Genomic DNA, 18751 nt, shown 5'->3' with positions numbered 1-18751 from the left:
GGAAGTCAAAATAGTATAATGGTGAACATATCATGAATTCTGTTAGAGACTACGAATTACTTTTAAATATAATATTATGTGTAATTTGGCAGTTTTCAATATTTTAGTGTGTGTGTGTGTGAAAAATAATGGACAGCAAGAGAGTTAACGACAGAATAACGGCAACAACAACATTTTAGTTGTTAATCGTAAGATGCATTCAATATTATTAGATTTATATCACAATGCAAAAACACTGCTGATTACAACAATAATCTTGAATAGGAACTCACAATCACTGACACCAAACTGATGTGCTGTAATACTTATTATATTAAAACATCCAATCATTTAAACTTAGTGCTATGATTTCGAATACAAACGTGTTAAAGATAAGCATGCGAACACTGTTGAAAATCTTGGTACCAACTTCAAAAGATTGGATTTATTTTACATCCTATATGACATCAGTTCAGCACTGGCAGGCATAGATTCCTATCCAAGAACTGTTCAAATTTTTGGGATACATTGTATCGTACCTAGTTGCCAGGATACAAAATCGAATTAATAGTAGGCTAACATACAGTAATGAAATTGCTGCTCAGTTAATTTTACAGTAGAGTCCTAATTATCCAGATTATATGAGCCGAGAGCAATCTGGATAAGCAAAAATCCGGATAATAAGGACAGCAAGAGCGCTATGTGGTTTTTGAACCTGTAATCTTAAAGGGACATAGGTCGGACCCAGTAATGAAAAAAGACGTTACTGATATGTACATAATAAACGAGTTTTTATTCATAATATATTGGGTGTTCAGTTCAAAATGTGTCATGGCTCGCTGTATGCCGTCATATGGCTAGCCGATGAGACTAGAGAATTCAAACTTCCTACACTTCCGCAGAGGTGTATAACCTATGAGGCAAAGAAGTTGCCTAGCAAGTACAGTGTTCATTCTGAAGAGTATGTACCGATACGTACGGTAACGCTGGTAGTGGCAGGAATGTGAACTTTTGGAAATATGTACTGTCAGGATATGGGGAGAGGGTTAAGACGATTACTTACGTATTTGTTGACATTAACTTCGACGGTCAACATGGACACGGAGCATTTGATTTGTGTTGTGAAATGTTACCGTATGCAACCGATGATAACAAATACCCTGCGTACGACTTGCCGGCGCAAAACACAGTTCGAAAGAGGTTATGGTAGCACACAGACCATACAGACCGCCATCTATTGCTACGACGTTCAAGTTATACCGTACACGTTCTCAAGATCAGATTGAAGAACGCCTTAAATAATAGGCAACTTCTCTAACATATAAGCTGAAACTCGCTTCAAATCGGTGACCCAACAACAGTGACGTCATGACACACTTTGAAATGAACACCCAGTAGTACAGTGTGTAATTGACTTTTAAAAACATTGTTATTGTTCAGTACTGTATATACATACACTGCCACAATTAAAAGAAAAAAGGAATCTGGGTAACATGGAAGGCCAGAGAATAAATCCCATTCCGAAGCTTATGTTGTGGTTTCGTAAGAAGCTATTTTTGACGGTGATGGGTTGTTAGCCTTATGCCCAACCTCCAAGTTGGAGGATCACCTCTTATCGGCTGTCCGCGATTGCTTATTCAATATATTCGTAGCTACTCTCCATATCTGGAGGATATTATCATCATAATTATTATTTCATCATTATTATTTCATTAGTATTATCATTATCATCTTCATTATTTTTATTTTTTTTGGGTTATTTTACGACGCTGTATCAACATCTAGGTTATTTAGCGTCTGAATGATATGAAGGTGATAATGCCGGTGAAATGAGTCCGGGGTCCAGCACCGAAAGTTACCCAGCATTTGCTCCTATTGGGTTGAGGGAAAACCCCGGAAAAACCTCAACCAGGTAACTTGCCCCGACTGGGAATCGAACCCGGGCCACCTGGTTTCACAGCCAGACGTGATGACCGTTACTCCACAGGTGTGGACATCTTCATTATTATTACCATCACTACTATCATCATTATTTCATAGTATCATTATCATTATCACCATTATCATCTTTGTCATCACCATTATCATTATTGTAATCATCATCATTATTATTTTTAATGTTATGCATTCCCGAAACTTCAGGAAATGTAAATATTATTGCATATTCCCACATGCTCCTCCCTTGTGCTCTTGTAATCAAAGTGCACAGAACTTGTGGCTAACAAAAAAGACAGGCTCGGCACAAATTGGAGTCATGTGGTTATCATGGTCTAGTCATCGCCATCTTGACAATTGCCTAATATAAATACAGGTTCAAAGTTCTAAAAAAACAAAGGAATTTCTATATTAAACTCATGTTAAATGTGATTTACATATAAATTTGTTCAATGTTGGCCATGTTATGACTAAGAATGTGATGGCCACGCCATAGCCTGTCTTTCTCGTTAGCCACGACAGAACTGCAAAGAATTCGTCCATCATCTGCCTTTACCATTACTATAATCTCATCATGACTCATATTAATACATTTCGTGTTTTCATAAAATCGTTCCTCTAGACATTACTACATTTTACAGTCTCCCAATAAGACTTTTACAGTGAAACCTGTTCAAGACGGAAGTGACATGGTCCTAATTTTTTTTCCATTGTGGACAGGTTTCCGTGTTATTCAAGTGTGAAGTTGAAATGTAATATTTTATCATTTGTATAAATGAAAAACAAAATGACATACCGCAAATTGTAAGAATTACAAAATATTCCGTATAACACTACTGACATTAAATCAGCTTCCTGTCGCTTATTTAATTGGTGAATGATCTTAATGAAAATCTCATTTCCTGTATAAATTGTATCGTAACTCGCTCATTAAACACTATAAAGTTTATTAATTACACTAAATTTAATACCTAACACTATACTATAATACTGTACTGTATATCACAACACATTATTTAGCTGAACTAGAAGCCATCCATTAGAAGCCTTGAATTCTGGATTATCTAATTTCTTTGCCAGTTCAATGGTTTGCTTTGCAGAATAGGTCCAGAAATTGGCATGATGTTTGAAAGGGCAAGAAGAATCCACTCTCACAAGAGTTCATTTATTTCTATGTTACCAGTTGTTTTCTGTTTCCTTTTTATGTCACCATTATTGACCGCAAGCCACTCATTCATGATACGGCCTTTATTTTTTAAAGTATTAAGTTACACGTGAGTTTTCCATTCCTAAATTTCAACATTATTTTCCATATGCTTCGTTTCTAATTTTCCTCGATAACTTTTACTTCATCATTTAATGATAGTGTAACATTTTTACGCAACTTCTTTTAATCACGAAATCGCAAATACACTTGCGTTCTACCCAGCTACGACAGTATACAGGAGTGAAGCATTGAACATCTTTGAAGGGACCCGTCAGCCTAGTCAACAGGGTAATAAAATTTATGATCACCAGGCCAACACACCCTCGCACCCTCAACAATTTTGCAAAGAAAACTTGTTTTTATCTTAGTGACCTACGTATTTCGTACATTCCTTGAAAGCACATACCGTTTCAAAATATAGTTTACATTAAAGTTGTGTGTCGAAAATATTATTTCCATTTAGAACAGAAGCAGTCAGTTTCCGTTTTATTCAGAAAAAATTAAACATAATACATACGAATTTCGCTGGGACCAATAAATTGTTCCGAAATAGACAGGATTCCGGATTATTCAGGTTCCGATTTGAACAGGTTTCACTGTATTACTATGTGTACGAAATCTGTGAGCAATGTGACGTGTTACTTACAAGTTTTGCCAGTGATAATCCTGAAGACTGTTTAGTGGGTGTAGTTGTTTTCGTAGGAGTTGCCACATTCTTGTCAGCTTCTGGTGTAATTACTGGCACTCTTGTAGCCACAGCAGCAGGTCTTTGAGAGAACACCACTGAAGAATTCTGAGATGGTACAGACTGTGACTCGGCCTACATGGTAAGAAGAGAATATACTGTCAGTCTTAAGAAAAGCATACTAAACTGCAGATACTGTAACATGTTATTGAAGCTATAGTAACCTTCAAGAAAATCGTCGATATAATGAAGGTCTCCTGGCCTAGTTCCTTCATAAGTAGTGCCTGCTTGATATCACTTGTGAGGTTCAGACCTATTTTCGGGCAGTTGATGAAACAACAAAAACTCTTACAATTAATTATGGTGTTGTGTGTAAAACCCTTGGTAACCTGAGGGGAAAAAGAGGTTCTGCTGGACATCTTTATAAACCTGTAAAACCAAGTTTTCTGAAGAAGTGTGACTTCAAGCTTTCACAATGTTCACAATAATGCAAGGTTTTTGGATATTTGCACCATGTCACAAGTAGAGAGAGGGTTGCCACCTTTCAAAGAATGTTGGGCTGGACAATTCCCTCATCTACAAGCACTGAGGGATAATCTGATTTTTATTAAGTCTACTTTATATCATCTCACAAGTGAACACAAATCAATATAAAGTTGAATATTTCCTATCTAAAGATGGAAGTAATTTGAAAATAAAGTGTCAATATTAATAATTTAAGCCTGAAGAATGTCCTTTATCACCTACCCTACTGAACATCTACTTGGAAGATTTAGTGAAGAACTGTTTTCGAAACATAGGAGGGGTGATAGTAGGAGATAGAACAATAAAGTGCATAAGATTTGCTGATGATATGGCATTGTTAGCAGAAGAAGAGATGATACTAAGGGATATGCTACCGGAGCAAAATTACAGCTGTGAGCACTATGGGATGAAGATAAAAATGCAAACAAGATCAACAAGGCAGTGGAGAAAATGGACAGTTTCAAATATTTGGGGTGTACTGTAAGCAGTAACATGAACTGCTGTCAGGAAGTCAAAAGGAGGGTAGCAATGGCAAAGTAAGCTTTTAACAGGAAAGAGCATTTTCTGCAGACCTTTGAAAAAAGAACTAAGGAAGAGATTAGTGAAGTGCTTTGTGTGAAGTATGGCATTGTATGAGGTAGAAATATGGGCATTACGACGAAGTAAAGAGAAACAACTGGAAACATTTGAAATGTGGACATGGAGGAGAATGGAGCATGTCAAATGGACAGACAAAATAAAAATAAGAAATGAAGCTGCATTAGAAAGACTGGGTAAAGAAAGCATAATGCTGAAACTGATATAACTTAGATCTATCATTTTCATTATATTTTTATTATTACTGAAAGAGTTTATTTTCCTTCAATTAAAACAAATTTATAAAATAATAATTAGTTTCTATTGTTCCATTACAATAAAAGAAGTCCAAGTATTATTTTCAATTCGCGAAATAACAGTGGTGCTACCTATAGTGAGGGGAAATGAGAGGAATAATAGAAAGAGGACCTCTATATAGAAAGCTAAAAATCAAGTACAATAAATTAGTGCCCGCAGAAGCCAGTCGAGTGTTCTTATTGTAATTTGGTCTCTTGTTTGTGTGATGCCTCACCTGAAAACTTGTACATCAGCACCACAACTGGTGCAAAAGACACATTTTACAATGTATTCATAAATTGTATTGTATTTGAATTTCAAATATTCATATTTATATATTTTAAATAGTATCTTGTTATAAGAATGTCCACTCAGTTTTTTTGTGCACGTTGACCACTGTAATATTAGGTACAGTTGACTATGAACTGCCAGAAAATAGGGTTGTTATGACAGATGTAGGGATTTCAACAGAAGTTGAAGTTAGGACAAAATTAAATTGAGCACAATATATTAAGAAATGTGTTTACACAGTTCATGCAATTGGAAAGAGTTATAAAATCAACGAAACAATAATGAAGTAGGTATTTTTAAATATTGTACATTGGATTTTACTATTAAAAAGAGATGGAGATAGCCTACATTGGATGTAATGGTGATGTATCTGCTCAGTCAGTACGATCTATCAACACATTATGTAGTATTTTCTCAAGTACCAATATAGAGCTCACTGCCTGTAGGCCTTTAAGACTGCAGATGTTTCTGATGGTCAAAACGGAAAATATAGGGGGAGAGAGCAGGGTGCAAGAAGTAGAAAAAAAAAAAACACGAAACTTGGGCACAAAAGCATATGGGAGAAAATACCTGCGAGAGTTGTACAAGTACATTTCCTCCTGTTGGTGCGACCTGTTCCACTGGCAGGGCTGATAACTGAAGAAGTTTGCCATCAGGCATGCGTAACAGGAGCTGGACAGTGTTACCTCCTGCACTGGATAATGTCTGCGATGCTGTGACTGTAGATGTTTCTCTGTTCAGAATTCCAACACTTATGCCATTTTTACTTTCTGCATTGGAAGTTCTAGAACAAATACAGAATATTCTTTTATGAAACTTCCAAACATTTAATAGTTTTCAAATCAATACAAGCAGTGATCTTCTTTGTACCTAAAATTTTAGTACATCTGCCTATAATTTGTTTCACGAGTTAAGGTGGCCTTCCAGCCAATATTTTGAAAGAACAATGATGAGTTGCTTTTGCATAGAAGCCTGTTACAGGATGTTTCATAAACAGGTATTGTAGAGTATGCCACAATTATGTGATACTATAGATGAATTGTAGAATATGTTACTCGCTGAAAAGCACATTCAATTTTAATTAACAACAAAAATATAAAAAATAAAAATACTATTTACTCCATAGTTTTAAGGTAACTTCAATACCATTGTGTTGTCATAATCATCTTCTAATGAACCACTTTCATTTACGACACTAATTATGTATCTAACTGTTACTCTGTCCATTATCTTCTCTCTTTCCCAATAAAAAAATTGAGATCTCAGGGACCATCTTGTAAACCTCTATACTCTATATTTAATAGACTTGAAAGGTTTGGCTTAATTTTTAAGTTTTCTTTGAAGGGGAGAGGATTGTAGTTTTTGGTGAAAAATGATTAAATTTTCAAAAAAGAAAAAAAGTTTTTAAAATACTCAGTGATATGTGTGGAATGCATAGCATAACATTTTGTGCCCTTATCGGATGTTGAGGCGTCATTTTTAAACTTCCTGCGTTATGGATTTTTAAATCACTCGCCCACTTTTATTGTTGTTTCCGGTAAATTTAATTAAAAAAAAAAAAAAAAATTCTTTAAAATACCCTTTGATATGTGTGGAATGCATTGCATAACATTTCGTGAGTATTTGTGCCCTTATCGGATGTTGAGGCGTCATTTTTAAACTTCCTGCGCTATGGATTTTTAAATCACTCACCCACTTTTATTGTTGTTTCCGGTAAATTAAATTTAAAAAAAAAAAAAATTTTTTTTCTTTAAAATAACCTTTGATATGTGTGGAATGCATTGCATAACATTTCGTGGGTATTTGTGCCCTTATCGGATGTTGAGGCGTCATTTTTAAACTTCCTGCGCTATGGATTTTTAAATCACACGCCCGCTTTTATTGGTTTCCAGTAACTTCATTTTTTTTGCTACATTGCCAGACAAAAATAGATATAATTTCTGAACTGTTAAAGGTACATGCATGAAATTTAGAACACACATTCTTTAGACAATTAGGAAACGTTTCTCTGTAACAGAATTGTGTTAATTGATTTCATTTTAAAAATATGTCCGTTTGTTTGCTAGAAAGGAAATCAGAAAATTGTTATTAAATGTTAATTGTTTATTTTACAAACATAGGGACTAATATCAAAATTCTGTTACAGACAGTTTGTAGAACATTCTTTTGCAAATACATTGCAAACAATTGTCTGAATCTATATTTAAAAACGGTTTAGATATATCGGTTTTAGTACAATCCTGCATTGGGTATATTTTTTTCAAATGGGGGCCGTCAAATAATTTGTTTTTCAAAATATTTTTATTTGGTTGAATTGTCACAGCTATGGGCTCTCTACATACAAAAAATTAATATTTTACACCAAATAGGAAAAAAGTTTTAAAAAATACCGTCCTCTCCCCTTAAATTCGGGATATTGATTTTCTGTTTTAATTCTTGAACCATGAATATGAAACTTTTTTGAGTTTTTAATCTACAGAGAGCACTGTATGAATGCCAATTGTTTCCTGGTAATCTGATAAGTTTTTCATATTGAATCAGTATAGATATTAATTCAACGTTTGTCACCTCATTATTAATGCAATATGACGTGTTAGACCATATTGCATGCTCGAATAGGCTCAGTGCAACTGGCCTCAAGTTAGGTATCATGAAGCTTGCACATGGACTTACATGATTTGTCTGCAGGCATCCTGTTGCACGATGACTTTGTGCTGCGAGGTATCTGCTTCCTGCCGCACCACCTTGGTGGTACTGCTAAGTTCTACCACCATATCATCTGTGTCTACCACTCTTCTCTCTTCCAAGATATCAGGTGTTATGAAATTACCTTCTTCTGTCGTGGATGTGGGATGCAATAACTGGTCCAAATCTTGCCGTTGTGCTGGAGAAGTGCAGTCATCACTGGCAATGTGGAAATATCAACAAATTACTGTTTAGCATTGCTAGTGCCAAGATATCGGACTACTGGCCTTGATTTGATATGATTTTGATTAAGAAGAGCCAGAATGATTTGTGATAAAGCTATGTCACAGTCTAGTATATACAGTCACGAAGCTTGAGTTGTGAGGGTGCTAGGGACAATAGATTGTGCCGGCACTATTTCACATTGTCTTAATGAGGCGATATTAGCGATCCTAGTGGTTAGCAACTATCTATGGATGCATATTTACTACGTATTGAGCTTCGTGACTCTATATACTTGACTGTGGCTATGTATTATACTGCATAAGACTGTGTCAAGTGACAGAAAAAGAAAATGCCGTACTGGTAGTCATGACTGTGGAGTGAAAATAATTCACTGTTATATAAATGGAAATATGAGTGTGATACATGTAAATAAAATAAGTTAATAAATTTGGTCATCAAGAGACAGAATAAGGCACGATATCAATGTCATTTGTTGTCTTTATTAAACTTTTGCATCTGTAATACTTACTAGCACAAAGATACTTTATCGTGAAAAGTTAATCCATTGAGCATCACTCCCAACAACATTTATATACTTACATTATTTACAATAAATCGCATTGTGTGTGTCTATATATATATATATATATATATATATATATATATATATATATATTCTTTGACAAATTTCAAACAAAAATGTTTAATACAATTTTGCTCGTTTTTGCTTCCTATTCGAGATAAAAATTGTTTTATATGAAACAATTACTAGCGTGCCTTGGGAAAGCCATTGATTTAAAGGCTGGTTCACAATAAACCGGGAACGAGAACCAGAATGAAAACGAAAAGCACAGGACGTGAATATTAAAATTTTTTATTCACAATAAACCGAGAACGTAGACGACTATGCATTTCGATATGTAAAGTCAATACTACGCATTCTGATGTTATTTGTGTATAATTGACCAATGGCGTTCTCTTATGAGTACAAGGCAGCCAACATAAACACAGGTTAACCAACTTCGAAATTTCAACTGAAGCATTTCATTAGGTATGGTACTATAAATATGCCCATGCATCTTTATTATCACAACCTATTTTAAGTCTACCATAATGTAAAATAATTAGAGAAGAAACATTTGTAATAGAACAAAAATGAACACAACAGTAGTTATTGAATTGAAGCGTGAATATGTAGTGTGTAATACAACCAATACAGTAATAAAATATGATTCGCTTCCGATCGGTGTTCAAAGATGCAGCTATTGAAAGCCATGTATTCTCCTTTATTTTCTCATCTTTATACGAGGCGTGTCGCTTATCGTAAATGTGAGGATTTTCCTCAACACTCAATATTAGAATCTCCTCAAATAAAACTTTCTCCATGATGCACAGCACAGAACAAAGTAATGCATAGGTTATGTCACGGTCTTCTTGCTACAAAATATACGACGACAAAATAGCTTTTAGATGGCACTAGAATGAATCTAGTGGGTTGTGATCGGAAATGTGAATGCCAAAGTTGAAACTTGGCCAACTCTCCATTCCCGATCTCAGGCTCCAGCAAGCTTTTCGTTAATTGTGAATGCTCACATTTAAATGTATACATTTTAACAATTTTACTGTTTTCGTTTTCGTTCCGATCCTCGTTTCCGGTTTATTGTGAACCAGCCTTAATTCCCAATATCTCAGTTACTTTAAGAGAACAGTGTATTATGATAGCAAATGACTGAAAATGTTAGTTTTTGTCCTTTAAATGTGCAGAAATTAGATCTGAACAAATGTTACAGTGTAAAATTTCTTTGCAGAATGAAAAAGTTAACAATTATAGCCAAGTCGTTGTTATTTCCAGCATGGCTCCTCCTTTTTGTTTACGTCTTATGTTGGCTGCACTGTTGCAAATTCTATACCAACCTGCTACCGAGCAGGACACTACATTAATTAACTGCTGTTTACTAAATGTGGCAGCAGTGGAAGTGCATAACGTCATCAGTGGCCAGTGACAGGATGCACACTTTTAAATGTAGCTGAGCTGCAACGTGATTTACTGTCAGAAATAACAGTGACACAGCTATAACAATAATATTATTCATACTTTTTTCACTAAAAAATTTTCTTCTCCTAATTCTGCTGAAAGAGATGAGTACTTATTATAAGGTATATCAGTAATCATAACTAGGAAAAGCAATGGGCCTTGAGGAATACCAATATCAATATTAGCTAAATAAATAATAAATAATTACCTAATTAAAACAAAATAAATAAATATAATGGTTATTTATATGAGACTGAGTACACTGACAATTAAGAAAAAGATACCATTTTCGTGGGTTTTTTTATTTTTTTACGCTCGACCATGCCGAAATGTAGTAATTATACACCTGGTAGCAGTCCTTTAATGCCTGTCTTTAAAGTACATCTACTCATTAAAGTACAGGTGTTTTCAGCCAATGACAACTCAGCTTACAGGTGTTCAGCCAATGACAAGTCAGCTTTGTACCGTTATAAAACCGCAAGTATCGATTATTCTCAGATATGCAATCGAAAGAGAATTAGCGAAAAGTCACGGAGGCTGGAAATCCAATACTGTTGCAGAAGGTTATGTTCTGTTACTATAATAATTAGCGTTAATTGTAAATAATATTCAAATAAATTCAATTTGTCATCTCGTTTTTCAATGTCGAATTCAATAATCAAGGTTATACAAAGTTTAACGGGATTACATCAAGGTCAATGACATTAATACTTTCGTGTCTGCGCACATCTCACAATTCACGACCTAGAACAAGGTCACTTCCGATCTTGTCAGTTACAAATAAAATGTATACATCTGAATAATTTCAAGTTAGAAATAATGTCGAGCATAAAAAGTCGTATGAAACTCGCATATAATGGTAATTAAGAAGCTCGTACGAAAATTATGAAACTTGCTTGCGCTCGTTTCATAAACATCCATACTCGCTTCTTAATTACTATCATTATAGGCTCTTTGCATAACGTACTATTAACTACGTGTGTTAGCTTAATCTTAATTTTATGTAGTTACTAAACATGAAATAAGACAGTCATATTTAGCAATTGAGTGTACCTTGATTTGTTCCTGCCATTCCCAGTGATAACAGAGGTTGAGGAGATGAGGGCAGTGGGCACAGTCTTGTAAGCAGAGCTGCTGTTGGACGTTGAGTCCTCGATGATATGAGGAAACACATGTGGTGTGTGCAATGTGTCATCAGCTCCTGTATGCACACTTAGAGTGTCCACCTGTGCAGTAACACAAGTGCAATTCATTTAAGGGAAAACAAGATAAAAAGTACATTTTTCACACTATTAAATATAACTTTTATCTTTAATATAGCCTACTTCCTTGGCATGCTTTTTGAATAAGTAACTTTTACGGTTCTATGGTTGTGAAACATGGAAAATTACGGATGTAATAAATAAAAAGATACAGACGTTCGTCAACAGATGTCTGAGACGTATTCTAAATATAAGATGGCCGGAAATAATAGCAAATGAAGAATTGTGGAGAAGAACTAACCAATCACAAATATGTTACCAAATAAAACAAAGAAAACACGCGCTGAGAAAGCCAGATGGAGCTATTGAGAAGATTTCAATTGATTGGAATCCACAAGGAGTAAGGAAGAGAGGACGGCCTAGAAAAACATGGAAACGATCAATAGAGGAGGAAGTGGAGAGATGTGTGAAAAGCTGGAAAGAGGTGAAACGGATGGCTGGCAACAGAGTATGCTGGAGGAACTTTACTGCTGCCCTATATTCACCTAGGGACAACAGGATACAAGAAGAAGAAAGAAGAACTTTTACTGTGAAGGAAAGTGGAGATATTTAAAAAACATTCTCTCATTTTAAACATGTTTGAAATGGCAATTATTTTTAAAGAAAGAAGGAAAAAGAGAAAACAAATGCAAAATATTATCTTGTTCTCAAAAACAAAATTGTTAAAAAAAAAAATACATGTTTAAGTAGTTAGTTTCCTTTCGAAACAAAAATGAACCCAGTGAAAAATTTCATTTCAATGCAGAATTTTAACTCTTATCATTATCGAAATTAGTCCCTGCTTGGAGATTTGACTGGGGAACTATTTTACCTTAGGATATTTTTTCACTCTTGGACTCATCATGAGCTGATAATGTAGCCATTTTTGTAAGTGTAAGTACATCACATGCGCCAGATGCAGCTGACGGTTACTTTATACACAATGTGATGTTCAAACATGTGTTCAGGTTTCTGCTCAGCAACAGTCTGATACATTGTATATTTATATGAAGATTGGTTAAATAATAACCAGGCACATCACATTTGCATTCATACAAATTTCCCGATCTTACACACTCAGGAAACTTTCTTCTTCAAGGAAAATTCCCCGAGAATCGAACCCGGAATCTCCAGATCTAGAAGCCAGCATGCTGACCACCAGACCACAGAGGCCATTGGAGATGGTAAATAAAATGATGCGAAATGGAGTGTATTGGTGAAATGAGTACTCTTTGAAAAATTCTCTACAATGTCTGCTTTGTCCATCACAATAAAATTTCATCATGATCATGCCAGATCAGCATGCACTTAGAGCTGAGCCACAGTTGCGGTTGAGTAACTGTATTTTACATAGTATTGTAGCACCAATGCATTATATTAATACGAGTCCTTCAAAAAGGAAGGAACCAATTCTTTCAGCAAAAAAAAAAAAAAATAAATAAATAAATAAAATAAAATAAAATAAAATAACTGGGAAACAGATGACGTTCTTCTCTACATATTATTGTCGGACCATCGGATCTGTGCCCCCGTAAGATATGCGAACTGAACCCTAATTCCTTCTCAGCCTCGGTAATTCATTTCTCTCCCTGCATTCCTCTCTCTCTCTTTTCTATCTCTCTCCCTTTCTGTCCCCCACTACTCACAATTTTGGCCTTCTTGTGGGACAGTTTATTTGCACTTGCAGTCCAGTGTTGTCAACTCAACATGAATACTGTAGCACAGAGTGGCGAAAGAAATATTATTAAGCAAGTACGTAATATCATTTTGCGATGAAGAGAAACAAACAGGTCAATATCTGGTTCCTATAAATCAGGCAACGAAAAGAGCAGCTGTGATCACAGGTGAGGCTTATTTTATTTCAATTGATTACGTATTAAAATTACTTACTTAACTAATACTGATAATACAACATTTTTTGTAATTTATATAGACAGTTCAGAGCTCCTAATAAAGAAAATCAGGAGAGAGGGAGTCTGTGCAGATGAAAAGCTAGAATCACCAGGGAAGAACAGACCAAGGGAACTTTTAATTCTTGTAGATGATATGAACCGATGTATTTTAAGAAGAAAGATAGAAGAATTTTATACTGTGCAGAAAGAAGTTCCAACATTGGAGAAATTACTGAAGGTTGCGAGAGAAGCAATAATTTCCAAGGTTGGAGAGAAATGCTATGAAAAGTGATTCGAGACATGGATTTAGGTTTTAAAAATGTAGAAATACAAGATGTAATTTGATTGAAAGAAATGATATTGTAGCATGGGGACCAGTTATTTATGATACCATTTGATGGAAGTTTGGCAACATCCCTATTCGGCAAGATTCGTGGCCTGCTGTTTAACGTGGTGGGAGGAAAGCGGATGGAATGGAGTGAGTACAGGCGTTAACTTTTCCAAGAACGACGACAGCGCTGAAGGAGCACAGATCTGATGGTCCGACAATACACAGTTTCTGCATACAAGTTGGAGAAGACAACAATAAAAAAAAAATGATAATGACAGCAATGATTCCTTCTCATCTATCAACACAGTGACAAGATGAACCTATCTCAGACTTGCACGACCTCTGTAATACTTTTATTGATACATGTGCAGAGAATTGGAGTGAAAGAAGAAAACAGTAAGGCAATTTCCAATGGATAATTTCAAATGGAATGATCCACACCTCGTGGAGAGATCCTACTCCAGTTTTGGCAGCTTCTACAGCTTTACGGAAAGTTTCTTCAAATGGATTCACATTCTGTAAGTCTTGAAATAGACCAACTTCCTCACAGTTGCGGATAAATCGAGTTGGCGTAGGTGTCTGGTCCGCTGCAAAAAAAAAAAATAAAGTAAATAAAAGTAAAATAAAACAAAACATAATGTGATGCATAAGGTACATTGTTCGATCAGATTTATTTTCATCCTTAGAATAAATTTGGACACGTCACATAATATGAACATCTAGACTAATTAATACTACAAACTTAATAATAATAATAATAATAATAAAATGGCTACTAAAGCATATTTCTTTTACATCTGTTCTTATACCTAAACAAGAATCACTGTAAACTATGATATATAAACGTTAATATTGAATGCAGTAGCAGTCACTTTAAAAGGCATTACATGGACCACAATTTAGAATCTACAATTAAATTCAGATAACTATACATAGTCCCATAGTCCAGAGAGGGAACTAAAAAGTATTATGCTATTTCAATCCAGTTTAACCCCTTTATTGTTCTCTACAGTGTCTTTTACGAGTTGAATTTGAAACAACTTTCACCCCTCTGTTGTTTGCATATATGTACAGTACACAGAAAATAATCAGAAAGATCAAGGGATGGCAAGGAATATCTGTATACCACTGCCTTTGGAATGTAGCAAGATCCCGTCTTAAAATTCATGGTCGTTTATGGCTATGTTCACGATAACCTGGAAACTAGTCATTGATGTTCTCTGTATCACAGACTCCTTGCAACATTGTAAACATGGGTAATATCTAAGGTACTGATTGATATATCAAGAGGGGGGACTTGCTAAAGTCTAGGACAAAAATTATCCTGTCTGTAAACCTGATGAAAAATGCCACCACTCACCCACAAACACATTCTTCTGTCCATTCCCCAGATTCAAGACCATATCATGTTTCTTCTTGTGAACTGTGAGGTGATCCTCATTTGTGAAGCGCTAAACAAAACAAACAAACAGAGGCTATTAGTGTCATAATTTCAGAGGTCTCTTAATAATAATAATAATAATAATAATAATAATAATAATAATAATAGTAATAACAATAATAATAATAATGATTTATTTTAGCTGGCAGAGTTAAGGCCGTAAGGCCTTCTCTTCCACTCAACCAGCAAAAAGTATATATACATATGCATGAACTTACAAAGAATTCAACAATTTGATTTAGATGAGTTACATGTACAGTCTTACAGTCGAATAATAAAAAAAAAAAACAACAGTTAGGCTACATATTATGAGATCTTAGCACTGATAACAAACATTTTTAATACTTCTTTCTATATGATCCTGTATCTAAGAGCATACAAAACAAATACGCTGACATGCAGTGACACTTAACCCTAAACCCAAAAGAAATAGAATGTCATTTTGCTCTTCTATTTTCTCACATTGAAAAATAATTATGTATATTTCGAGATTTTCATGGAAATACAAGTTTTCAGTGTCCCTGATCCTGAGAATGTGGGTTTTTGGTATGTTGTCATCTGTTTTTATACAGTATTTTTTTTTTCTTAAATGTAGGCCTACACTTGAATGAATTTTGCTCATATTCATTATAGCCTATATCAATCATTTCATCTGGAAATTATGTTTATGAAATATAATTATTCTCACTAGAAAAGCTTTCGATCAAACAATTTACTGTAAAAGGCAGTTTATTAAAAATAAATTTAGATTACTTTCTTTGTATAAAATAAAGTGACAAGTGAAATAGCAGAGACTATAGACCTCCAAAAATTATTGCTTTCAACAAATTCATTAATACCTACTTCAGAAAAAGAAGTATTATATACTTAAACCAATTTTATATAATTATGTTACTATCATTTCTTTTTTGTTAGTAGGCCTACACGAAAGTTTAGAAATCTCATTTGACAGCCCAATCTCATATTTATGTTTGAGGGGTGGGCTGAAGTTTGTTATTGTGTTTTGTAGATCCCAGTGTGCAAATTGTGGCAGTGGATATTTGAAAGACTTTGGAAAAAGAAAAGACCTATAAAAATGTAACATGCCTATACTTATGTAGGCCCATAATGAAAAGTACGAACTATATGATGACACCACACTTTCACTTACAATGACTATTCCGAGAAAATTAGATATGTGATAATACAGAAAATGTGGCATGAGTAGGTTATTTTACGACCCTTTATCAACATCATAGGTTATTTAGCATCTGAATGAGATGAAGGTGATAATGTCGGTGAAATGAGTCCGGGGTCCAACACCGAAAGTTACCCAGCATTTGCTCATATTGGGTTGAGGGAAAACCCCGGAAAAAGCCTCAACCAGGTAACTTGCCCTGACCAGGAATCGAACCCGGGCCACCTGGTTTCGCGGCTAGACGAGCTGTTACTCCACAGGTGTGGACTGTGGCATGAGAATTGCAGAATAAACCTACATGCTTAAAAAACCATGCCCCACGGACAATGTCCACTATATTCTCACACAATCTCTTGGGTATCAAATTCGTGTCCTTTTAGTTTTACTCTACATGGCATACTATCACTTCACTGACTTTCAACTTCGAAGATTCAGTTCGATTCTCACACAGAATAAGTAGAATTTATGGTCATAAACACAATGTAATCTTTTGATTGAGGTTTTTTCTGATATGTACATCTCACTTGACGATATGTCAGAGGAAGAACAACTGTTTGTATGCATCTGAAGTCTGACTGGTGTATTATGTAGCTAGTCGGCGATGTATGCAATGGAGGGGAAAAGAAATTGGCCACTCTACCCCATTATCTCCTGGCCTAGTTGCCTTCTTGGTATCACTTGTGAGGTTCAGACCTGTCTTCGGACAGTTGATTAAACAAACACAATATTGGAGAAGAATCTATCAGAGTAAGTTTGTTTAATTTCTTCTGCTTTTTTAATTATGTATATCAACAGTGTAGCAAGCGAAATGAGCGTAAAATGTCTTACACAACGACTGAGTTTTGCATCTGACAAGGGAAACATCACTCGATGTTAAGAAAACTTGCAAACAATTTATACACTATTCAGAAGAGCATCCTGAAAAGCGGTGAAATCTCTCATAATAGGTTTTACTAAACATGTGAAAAGAGTACGTGTGGTGAAGTGCATTATTTTCTACAGCATATGCAAAAAAATCGCTTTTTGTACTATTGCATTTCAATAGAGAGGTTAACCGATTAGCCCTCAATTATTTTTTCATTCGGCAATATGCTTACCATATTGCATCCTGCAAATGAGCATGCAAATGGTTTATCATCTTCTTCCATGTCTGTTACACTTGAAGTGCTTGATATCTGTGTACGATTTACGGAACTAGCTGAAACAACAAATTAAAAATAAGACATGATATTTGGTTGATCAAGGCCATTGCTTCCTTTTCATTTACCTGTGCATAAGGCTTACGTTCTGTACATACAACTTCATTGTCTTTATATAAAGCAATTACTTACATGTATGAAATATATTTGAAAAGAAACTGTATATTTAAAATATGACAAGATATTGTCATAATATGAAATTAATACACACAATTACGAGAAAAGAAATGTCAACTTCCTTTACGCATAGAGCACATGCACTTGTTACCAAAATATTACAGACATACTGCCATCTGCCGTCAATATGACGAACGTTTCAGAGCCGCACTTTACAAACATAATGTAAGCTCAAACTTATTAATAATTATCGGTACTTGAATATAATTTGATATACCTAGTATTCCATGTTCTGTTTAGGCGTAATAGTTCGACTATTGGTCAGATTTTTTGTATTCGACACATATTGGAGAAAAAATGGGAGAATAAGAGTACAGTACATCAGTTATTCATAGATTTCAAAAACGCATATGACTCGGTTAAGAGAGAAGTTTTATATAATATTTTTATTGAATCTGGTATTCCCAAGAAATTAGTTCGATTGGTTAAAATATGCCTCAGTGAAACTTACAGCACAGTCCGTATAGACAAGTTTCTATCTGATACTTTTCCAATTAACTGCGGGCTAAAGCAATGAAATGCACTATCACCTTTACTTTTTAACTTCGCTCTAGAATATGCCATTAGAAAAGTCCAGGATAACAGACAGGGCTTGGAATTGAACGGGTTACATCAGCTTCTTGTCTATGCGGATGACGTGAATACGTTAGGAGAAAATCCACAAACGATTAGGGAAAACACGGAAATTTTACTTGAAGCAAGTAAAGCGATAGGTTTGGAAGTAAAGCCCGAAAAACAAAGTTTGTGGTTATATCTCGTGACCAGAATATTATACGAAATGGAAATATAAAAATTGGAGATTTATCCTTCGAAGAGGTGGAGAAATTGGGGCGACAGTAACAAATATAAATGA

The 18751-nt window shown here is 34.9% G+C and overlaps 1 protein-coding gene across 2 annotated transcripts in view; it reads right to left on the bottom strand.

The window, feature by feature from the left end:
* The window catches only part of Atf-2 (Activating transcription factor-2), a 30792-nt gene extending 12799 nt beyond the window's left edge, over positions 1–17993 (bottom strand). For both annotated transcript variants that reach the window (XM_069834273.1, XM_069834277.1), the window contains exons 1-8: positions 17854–17993; positions 17620–17720; positions 15265–15355; positions 14346–14491; positions 11494–11666; positions 8169–8399; positions 6066–6279; positions 3768–3941 (exon numbers count right to left, since the gene is read on the bottom strand). In XM_069834273.1, coding sequence (XP_069690374.1) covers positions 3768–3941; positions 6066–6279; positions 8169–8399; positions 11494–11666; positions 14346–14491; positions 15265–15355; positions 17620–17670 — 1080 coding nt within the window. In that variant the 5' untranslated portion in view covers positions 17671–17720; positions 17854–17993. The remainder of the gene's footprint in view (positions 1–3767; positions 3942–6065; positions 6280–8168; positions 8400–11493; positions 11667–14345; positions 14492–15264; positions 15356–17619; positions 17721–17853) is intronic.
* Positions 17994–18751: the final 758 nt, after the last annotated feature.

This window comes from Periplaneta americana, chromosome 1 (assembly GCF_040183065.1).
Source record: "Periplaneta americana isolate PAMFEO1 chromosome 1, P.americana_PAMFEO1_priV1, whole genome shotgun sequence".
NCBI lineage: Eukaryota > Metazoa > Arthropoda > Insecta > Blattodea > Blattidae > Periplaneta > Periplaneta americana.
This window is presented reverse-complemented; position numbering and strand designations above follow the sequence as displayed.